The 9,824-nt window shown below is 37.3% G+C and overlaps 1 protein-coding gene across 1 annotated transcript; it reads left to right on the top strand.

Annotated features, from left to right (window-relative positions):
* The first annotated feature begins 1,404 nt into the window (after positions 1 to 1,404).
* Positions 1,405 to 4,215, top strand: LOC110858970 (proton-coupled folate transporter). The gene is made up of 4 exons (XM_022107851.2): positions 1,405 to 1,678; positions 1,847 to 2,793; positions 2,963 to 3,203; positions 3,425 to 4,215. The coding sequence occupies exons 1-4, from the start codon at positions 1,470 to 1,472 to the stop codon at positions 3,630 to 3,632; spliced, it is 1,605 nt and encodes a 534-aa protein (XP_021963543.1). The 5' UTR covers positions 1,405 to 1,469; the 3' UTR covers positions 3,633 to 4,215.
* The last annotated feature ends 5,609 nt before the right edge of the window (positions 4,216 to 9,824 follow it).

Genomic DNA, 9,824 nt, shown 5'->3' with positions numbered 1-9,824 from the left:
AGTCATCAAATTCTGATCCAGGCATTTAATTATTATGTCGAATGCATATTAAATTAGGGTCTAAAAATAAAAATCCCCATCAAATATACAATAAGCTGGCGGTGATGTAATTTTAATTTTGTTTTAGTTTAGAATTTTGTTAGAAGATTTTCATTGCATAACATAAGTATAAGTTTTTATGGCATTTGCCTTCGGTTTGGTCACGAAAAAGTTATGCTGCACACTGAAGTTTGGTTTGTGTAAAAATTTGTGTATGAAATTACTATTTTTATATTTCCTGTTTTTTGGATTTATTTCTAAAATTATGGAGAACATGTGTAATTTAGAACTTACTTAATTCCCTATTTTTTGCCACTGGCCTAATCATAAGAAATTTCTCATATGGGTCGGGAGAGTTGCACAAAAATCTAAAAACAAGTTTTACGGAATTCTGCCTTTTTCCCAGCTCTACTTTATAACCTAAGCTACAACGTTTCTTTCGTCACTTTATATGTGACTGTCCGTTTAATTAAACGATGCCCAATTAACAAATTTGATCATACCTGAATTCCCAACCTTAAATGCTAGGAAATTTTTTAACCGGGTATTTTTGAATTCCGTTTTCATGGGAACATTTATTGTTCCAATCATTTTATATTTTTGGGGGAATAAATTTATACATAAAAGTTTTTTTAAATATTGCCTCCAAAAATACCATTATTCCTGGGAATCATTATTATCTCATGTTACGCATAAAAATAGTTGTCCTAGATGTAAGCACTAGTCGATATGTTCTTTTAAATTTAAGGCGATGAGAGAACAAGGGTGACACCGAAAGAAACCTATGGGGCGAAATAAAAGAACACGACTAATATTGTAGTGGTTGTGATTCTGGTTCGTTAGGCAGAATGAGAAATTTGGGGCATGATAACTTGGATTACTTTGTTACAATACGGGTCTTTACATAAGTAAACATTACTTTTAAATAGACTGGTTGGCGTGTGTCCAGTTTACAGAGTAAAATATATATTTGCTTTCCAGCTTGTGAATCTGCCATTTAACACGCTGACCAGAAGTGTGAGAGGAGATAACTCTGTCGAGATAAGTAGTTGCTTCACACGAGACAGATTGGGGCTTAAGTAAAGGCATTGTTTCTAATTGTCAGTGGTCAGGATGCAGTGGGGGCGTGGGAAGTAATCCCCAGGGAAATATTGTAAGCTTTCAAACTTATGAAGCCCTCCGACATCCTGCAATGTTAAAGGCCCACGCATTAATCCGCGGCCATTGCGACGATGACGATTGCGTCGGAATTAAGTTCAATTCGCTGAATGGGTAGCTTATCATGGTGGCTTATCTTGGGAGCGATTGTGGTCCATTGTGTGAAAGTGTTGGTTTAAATGCCAGTATTAATCGCTACCTTGGCTCCACTTGGTCGTGGGAAGTACTTACACCTTAGGAATTACGTATTATTTTAGAAAACTGTATAAAAAATGAGTTCAAGGAAGAATACTGGCTCTGGGAGGGACAAAAAGTCGTGTATGGCTTCCCTAAAGGGTCTGACAGTGGAACCGGCAGGTTTTCTGCTTGTGGTGGCCTTGGTGGTTTCTCATCTGGCGTTCCAAAACGTGGTGATGGAAACGATTTGTAGGGTGGATTTGGAATATGATGCGGATATTTGTAAAGAGATTATTAACAAAGTGTAAGGGATTATGAGACATTAACGTATTTCTGAGAGGCTAAACTCTGCCAATCTTATGTCAAATTATTTAGATCACATACTTTCTAGATCAGATTAAAAAATTCATACATAGAAACAGCAGATGAATTTGATTTAATTCTAATTCGGATATTGTAACTATTTTTTTAGAAACATCACGTACAAAGCTGAGGAGCGGGAAATTCAAAAAGTCGTGGCGGGTGTTCAAGCGATTACATCGGTGATCTTCAGCTGTATCACGGTCCTCGTCGTGTTGTTCATAGGACCCTGGAGTGACGCAAATGGGAGAAAAGTACCACTTCTCCTATCCATGTCTGGCCTGATTTTGATGCCAACCATGATGATCGTTGGGTACCTCTGCCTCGGGAAGATTGCCGCTTTGCCGATGGCATTCCTTGTCATGTTTCCGATGACCTTGACTGGCGGGATTGTCGTGTTCGGGATGTCGGCGGGATCATACATTTGCGATACAACAACGCCAAAGAATAGGACGGTGAGGATGGGAGTCTTTTCTGCGTCGGTGCGGTCAGGAACTCCGATCGGATTTGTGGTTGGCGGGCTGTTAATGAAATTTCAAGTCGGGATTATCAAATCGCTCCTGGTTTCGGTGTGTTTGTCGGGATTGGCGTTTGTACTTGTCCTCCTCAGAGTGAAAAACGGGAAACCGGAAGGAGCTGAGGAAGATGGTGACGAAAATGGCGGGGCTTTAAGGAACAGGAGGAAGATATCGTGTTGGCGAAAATATAATCCTGTAACGAAGTTGATTCAAGCGTTTGCCATCTTATTTCAAAAGCGGGAACATCCTTGGCGGTTCTATTTGTTGATTTTGGTCCACATCTGTTACGCCGCGCCAGGAGCGGAGCATGCCATGATTTATCTCTTTGTGAGGGAGAGACTTCAATGGAACATCAGCAGCTTTGGGTTTTTCTCGATGGTTAACTGGCTGCTGAGTGCGGCGGGAGTGTTTCTGTCGATGTACGTTTTGAGTAAGAAGTTGAAGTTGTCAGATGCACTGGTGGGGTTTGTTTCGGGAATTAGTCAGATTGGAGGATCGATGTTGTATGCGTTTTCGACAACGCCAGCGATGATGTATTGCGGTAAGTTTTGATTTAAACTTTTTTTTTCTAAAGTGTATTTAAAAAAAATAAATTGTTTTCGGAGTTCATATAATTTTGGCTTCGCCGGAATAATTTGAGGAAGCCATTTGCTTCCTTCTAAAATGGCTCATCTTTTGGCTGACATTTCAAACTGAATTTTGTTGTGCAGCATCCGCCCTGGACATGATGAACGGGACGATTAACGTAGTTGTGAAATCTATGCTGTCAAAACTGGTGGCGGCAAACGAGGTGGGAAAACTATTCGCGCTTCTCGGAGTGATTGACAGCCTGCTCCCTCTTGTAATGATGCCGACGTACGCAATGGTCTACAGAAGTACGGTGACCTTCTTTGCGGGAGCTTTCTTCTTACTGTCGGCGGGTATAACGATTCCGGCAGAAATTATTTTCCTGTAAGATTCGTATTATTTATGAATGTTTTAGGAAATAAATTAGTTTTACATCGACCAGATGTCATAGTCAAAAACGTTTAGAACTTTTTGTTTAAATATTAGTTTTTTAATCGATTTTGAAATTTGATGAATTAATATTTTTTAAATTAAATTAACTGATTTTTTCTTGGGGGCGTTGCTAAGTTTACGAAGTCTTGAAGGTCGGCATTATTATTTTACAGGTATTTCATGTGTTCTAAGGATGACAAAGTGGAAGAAACGAATGAAGAACCTACGGCTCTCGATCAGCTTCAATCTACGATGGAATCACTGAACAGGAGCGTCCCAGACCTTGCCAAATTCACTACGAATGACGTTCGATTAAGCAGAGAGGGCTTTGAAGATGACGAAGAGAGTGATGTAGAGGAGAGTAGGGACTTGAAATTTTAAGGTATTTTAAGGAAATTTTAGGAGATAAGGTATTTAGCTTGTTTCTGTTCGTTATAGTACGTAGTAAATTAACAGTTTGAGCATCATAAATTTTAGGATGGTTTGGATACATTTGAATAACTAAAAAATATTTTCCTTAAATTGAACATGTTTAATAGTCTCGTATTTATTTTCAATAAAATTATTGGTTCTGAGTAAGAAGTTATTAGTAAGGATGGCCCGGCGTTTAACAGCAAACAAATATTAGTAACCTGGAAATAATTATTAGTTGACATAAAAATACAACTAGGAGTCCACTGTCTATTTACTTAAAAGTTAAATGTACTTATGTATCTGCGTATCTCGATAATGAAGTTGAATTCTAAATAAACAACGTTTTATGCTGAACACCAAATTCCAGTGAAGTTTAACTCTAAGTTCGTATTTAGCTCTTCGTTTTAATTATCTACAGATCTAGATAGCTTTATTATGAGCTTCAGTCTTAATGTCTTATTTTTCTAGTTGTTTCTGGAAACCAGTCATTAATTAAATTGTACTGATCAACGAGAAACTAAAATAAATTTGAATAAATGCGTAAACTATTCCTCCACGTGTACAAATATTTGCCAGTCTGAATCTTGGCATCACCCTGGTCGGCAAGCTGTAACTTTGATAAACAATTTTTAGTTTTAATTGATAGGATTTCGGCATATCGTAATACCGCTTGTTTGGATTTATGCTTGAAAATTGCTCCATGTTTTGTCAAATTATTAAGAAAATAAACAGTATTTTGCAAACGAAGGATTTTGAGATTGCTCTGAGCTTAATTACTTAAGATATATCGGGGTCCACGAATATATCTGTATAGGGCAAGAGAAAGTTGTGCAGTCTTGCAGGCTTAGAGGTTGAATTTAGCAATCGTTAACCAGCAGGTTCAAACATGTATCGCAAAGATTATATGAGACTTCTAAAACCGTATTTGTCCATCTGCCAAGCCTTCAAGTGTGTCCCGTTTGACTTTGATAGGAAATCAGGGATCGTTGTTAAAACGGGGAATGCGAGCCAAATCTGGAGCTTTAGACTCCAGTGCATACTCTCCGTTGTCTACACGGTCGCTCTAGTTCTTCAAATCTGCGTTGGCCGATTATCGCTGACGGACAGCTTCATGGGAGCTGTGTTTGTTTTGGTACACATAATACAGACCTCGACCCGATGGAACTATTCCTTGGACAAATCTCAGGGGCAACTTATAAATTCGTTGGTTCGGTTCGAAGACCAAGTTCTTCAAGGTACCAGTCAACTTCTTAATAGTGCATTATGTCCAAAACTAAAATTGGTTATAGCCAGTCGCATGAGCTATACTGTATTTGTACCTGAATCAAACTTTCATGCGCAGATCTGCCTCCGGCTCGTCAATCGCTTGGGTTGCGACTAATGAGAATATTCCTGTACATCGCAAATATTTCGGTGATTGGGATTCCGATCTTGGTAAGTTTACTGTTAACCTACGTACCTACCATGCCACCCTTTTTGCTCTCAATGCTGCCAGTCGCCGTGGAAAAATGCAACCTTCAGCATTTAGTGGTTCGTGTTTGTGAAACATGGATACAGTGTCATATGATGTTATCGGCAGCGCTTTCCGTTATTTACATACTATTCGGCGGTATCGTGTGCATCTTGACCTATTGCAGGATATTGGACGAGTAACTATCTTTTTTATTATTACATTTAATTGATTTAAATTTAAATTTAAATTTAAATTTAAATTTAAATTTAAATCTAAATCTAAATCTAAATCTAAATTTAATTGATTTAAAGTGTTTTTTTCCAGGAATTTTTTTCAGAGAAATTTCCAGGACGGAAAATAATACTGATGTCAGGGCTTGCATTTGTCTCTACCGTTGTATTCACATCTTGGAAAAATCCTTAAACGACACGATTACCTGGATTATTCCGTCAGTGTTAATATGTGCCCCTGGAATGCAACTGGTGGCTCTGTATGTGTGCATCAGTCATCACGGCGAAATCACGATGCCGGGAGTTCTTGTTTTTCCTCTGATAGCATTGAACGCGATAATTACGAATGTTCTCGTTTTCACGCTTGCTTCATGCGTCAATATTTCGTCGGGGAGGGCGATAAAATCCATGAAGGATAAGGTGGTGTGTTTGGAAAAACGTAAGCTTTTAAAAAGACAGGTGCTGGCCTTGACAGGGATGAAGATTAGGTTCGGCTCCAACTTTATCGACCGGGGGACGCCTCTAGCTATTCAGAACTTTTGTATTAATCACACCATGAACCTGACTCTGGTTAAGTGAAAAAATCAGGCACACTATTAAAGGGAAAGAATGAAAGTTGTTATAGGTCAAATTTTAACTTGTACATACGTATTTAGTCTACCGATAGATCTCTATTTAGATTGTGCAAATACTTAGTTCAGTTTGATTACATAATTAGCTAATAGGTGTCTTCGAATAATAATTGAAACTCATACCTACTAGTCTAATTTCTCTACCAAGTTGTGATTCTGGCCTAAAATTCCACTTACTAACGATTCTAATATTGCATAACTTTCGACGTGAAACCTACAAGAGGTAGAAAGTTGTTTGTCAACGTCACTCTTGAAATCAAGGTTTCGAACACAATTATTTACTTAAAATAATGGGTGTGCCACTAAAATTTAGTAAAGTTCGCGGACCGTTGCTGTAAGTCAATATTGACAAGATACATAAATATGCCTAGCGCTTGGAAATAATAATAATGCTTGGTACTGTTGATTATCAAATTTAATATTTTCCAGTATATAATTTGCTTATCATCTTAAAATAGCCAGTCATTTACATATTACACCACACATTTCGTAGCTTTATTGGTATTGATAATTTGGTAAGATGTACAAATTTGTAATATTCAACACCAATTGCCGTAAATAAGCAATTCCACGACTTATTAATTTGTGTCTACATTTTTATAATTAGATACCTAGAACTACAAAATTACTAGGCGCCAAGGACGAGTTTAATAAAATTACGTTATAAAAAATCATGAAATCATGACATCTACAGTAAAGAGTGCAATCCAATTCACAAACATCGGTTGAACTTTATGGAAAAATTACTTCCACACCTATAGAATATTTATGTGATAAAATAGTTAAAGTGTGCCCACAAATGAAAGTCCTACTTGGTTTTTGGCCTGTAAAAAAAGTATTCCTGAATCAAATTTAATGATTTTTTTATATGATGTTTATCAATTCTTTACATTGTTATTTTAGTCCACCAAGGGACCAAAAACTCCTTCCCTTCCAATAGATCGTAGCTTTTGCCGCACGCTCGCCATGAGAGCGTTGCCACTCGTTTCCGCTACTTTCTTTATCAGATTTGAGATGACCATTCGGAATCCCCTTAAGGTTTTTGGTTTTTTTGTTCCCCTGGAATATGTCCTCTTGGGTAATGCCCAAAACTGTTCGATTGGAAGAGCTTGAGGGACATTTGGAGCGTTGTCTTTCTTTTCGACGAAATCCACGTTTTTCTCTCGGAGATAGTCCGTCACAATTTTTGCATAATGGGTTATTGCCATATCGGGCCAGAGCAAAACCTTCTTATTTTCGATGAAAGGCATCAACCTCTTCATGATACACTCCTTTAGGTGAACCTGATAGTTCAAGTTTTTCGAAATAATGGGTGGTTTCGACACATCACCATTTTCATCGATCGCGAGCCAGATTAGGTATTTCTTAGGGAATTTTTCTTTCCCTTTGAATTTAAATATGTCAGGTATATTTTTTATATTCCCACAGGAGTAGAACTTCACCCCATTATCATCTTCAGAATCCACGGTGCAGTAGTTCTCGTCATCCATGACGATTAAGGTGGTGATATTTTACTTGCAGAGTTTTTCATAAATTTTTCTACAGTTGGTTTTAGCCCGTCGTTTTTGGTCTTCGTTGTATTTTGGGGAGGTTTTCGCCTTATACGTTTGGAAGCCCAACTTCTTGGCTTTAAGGGGGTGGTACAAAAGGTCCTTGGTAACTTAATTCATATTTCCTAATTTTACCACCACTACTTCTGAAGTATAGGGTGGGATTAAAATTTCGAACTTACTCATATTAGTTTCTCAAGATGTCAAAGCAAATTTTAAAAATTAAAATAGTTCGCCGTCACCCCTGTATTGCACACAATCGTCATTTTAGCAAAATGATGAATTTTGGGGATCCATCGAGATTCACGAGAGAATGCGTTGACCAAATGAGTTCATTCTTTTTTGATAATTTAGATGAACTCTTTACGGAGGTCAAGAAGTCTGTCCGTAATATTGTACACCCTTCTAAGGGTTGTGAGAGTAAAAAATATGCGCCAGAAACTATGTTCTTGACACATATACGAGATTTCTCACTTTGTGGCAAACTCAAAAAATCCCAAAATGACTTGTTGACCTCAACCAGATTGTCATCAATTTTTTAAAATTGTAAAGCATATGATCCATCAAGTATTTATTGCAGGAATCCTGATCTAAGTTGAAAAAAGTGGTGTGGGCGGACCGTTGCTACGTTAGAAAGTGAAGTATTGGAACCGTCTAATTTTAATTATTTGATGTTGCTATCATCAAATATTCCAATCCTTTTTCATGACCTTTCTTTTGTACCACGCCCTTAATTTGATGTACATATGATTTGCTGAGTTTGACCTTGGTTGCGACAGCCCTCTCCGAAATGTTGGGGTTGTTAATAAATGCTTTCTCCACGATCTTGACCACTTTCTTCGTCCCCATGAGAAGAGGTCGGCCAGTAGATTTTTTAAAATCTGCATTTCCACGTTCCTCATACCTATCCAGTATAGGATTAATTGACCTCGGGTGCATCCCGTTTCGAACAAAATGGTCACGCATTTTTTTCCGGTCACGATGGAACACATTTGCGTACGAGTGGCAAACCTGCTTAACGATCTGCTCTGAATCTTTGGCTCTCATTTTTAAACCAAAAGAGATAATTTAATTTTGTCTTCGGTATAAGAACAACCACTAAATTATCTTAATAATAGCATAAAGTTTTGAAGTCTAAATTATTCCCACGAGCTTTTAACAGGGGTGGGAAAAGTAGGACTTTCATTTGTGGGCAGGCTTTATAAGTTTAAAACATATTTATGCTAAATAATACGCGTCGAGTAGCTTGTTAATCCCATGAGAGTTAATGACGTATCTCATGCACAAGTTGAAACGAGTTAAATTGGAGTGATTTGGTTTAAATTTTGACTTCCACTTCCAGTGGACAGAGTAATGTATGATTGACAATAGGCACCACCAGTCAGTGACGAAGTATGTAAATGACAGATTATGTAAATTAATTGTGAAGGGTGTATGTGTACGTCAAACGATTGCGTGGCCGGATGCAGATACGTACGCCACTTTGAGTAGTAAATAGAGGAGTTTTCTCTCACATGGATCCAAGGTTCCGACAAAATAATTTTAATTTAAAAAATTTTGAACATAGATTAGGTGTTCTGTTTTAAATGTAGATATTTAATTGGGATTATGTGTATTGCGAGATCTATTAGTAAACTTTATGATGTTAATTTATGTATGTTTTGCACTTATGTCCTAGTGACAAATAGGTTTTGCATGTCAAAAGTTAGGAAAAATGCAATTAGGCGTCGCAAAACTAAAAATATAGGTCTTTCTCGTGTAAAATTCGTGTTTTGATTCTGCATTACAACATGAGGATCTGCATTTTTCCTTTCTTTATCAACGAGAATTAAAACGGGGATTCCAAATAATTCTGAACGTACATATATATGTACATAAGGAACATTTTTGAAAAGATTTGAAAAATATGTGGACTTGTAAACATGTTTAGTTGTAATGTGCTAGCCATAATTTGGTTTTTCTAGTGATAAAGCTAAGCAAATACAAATTAAATAAACACATATTCCTACGATGCTGAATGGAAGTGTAAAAAAATGAGTTTAAATTGTGGTAAAGTACCGAGTAACACTGTTTGGGTGACGCTTGGATTAACAAAGTCGAGTGAACTAATGTAAAATAATAATTTATCCAATCGGTCCACACTGGCCTGCATAATGTAGATAGATAGGCAGCAATCCAACACTAGACTAAATCACGACTGGTTTAATAAAATTTAACGAACCATTTATTCAAGTCTCTTGTAGAAATGTAAGTAGGGGGGCAGTAATAATCTCGAATTCGAGTTGATCCAACAG

The sequence above is a fragment of the Folsomia candida genome, unplaced genomic scaffold (genome assembly GCF_002217175.1).
Source record: "Folsomia candida strain VU population unplaced genomic scaffold, ASM221717v1 Fcan01_Sc023, whole genome shotgun sequence".
NCBI classification, from domain to species: domain Eukaryota; kingdom Metazoa; phylum Arthropoda; class Collembola; order Entomobryomorpha; family Isotomidae; genus Folsomia; species Folsomia candida.
Note: the sequence above shows the minus strand (reverse complement) of the source record. Positions and strands in the feature narration are given on the sequence as shown.

Bases quoted from the DNA above. Each gene is read 5' to 3' on its own strand.
- LOC110858970 (XM_022107851.2), top strand. From the start codon at position 1,470: ATGAGTTCAAGGAAGAATACTGGCTCTGGGAGGGACAAAAAGTCGTGT. The intron at 1,679-1,846 runs GTAAGGGATTAT...CTATTTTTTTAG, and splicing joins AAAGAGATTATTAACAAAGT to AAACATCACGTACAAAGCTG. The intron at 3,204-3,424 runs GTAAGATTCGTA...ATTATTTTACAG, and splicing joins CCGGCAGAAATTATTTTCCT to GTATTTCATGTGTTCTAAGG.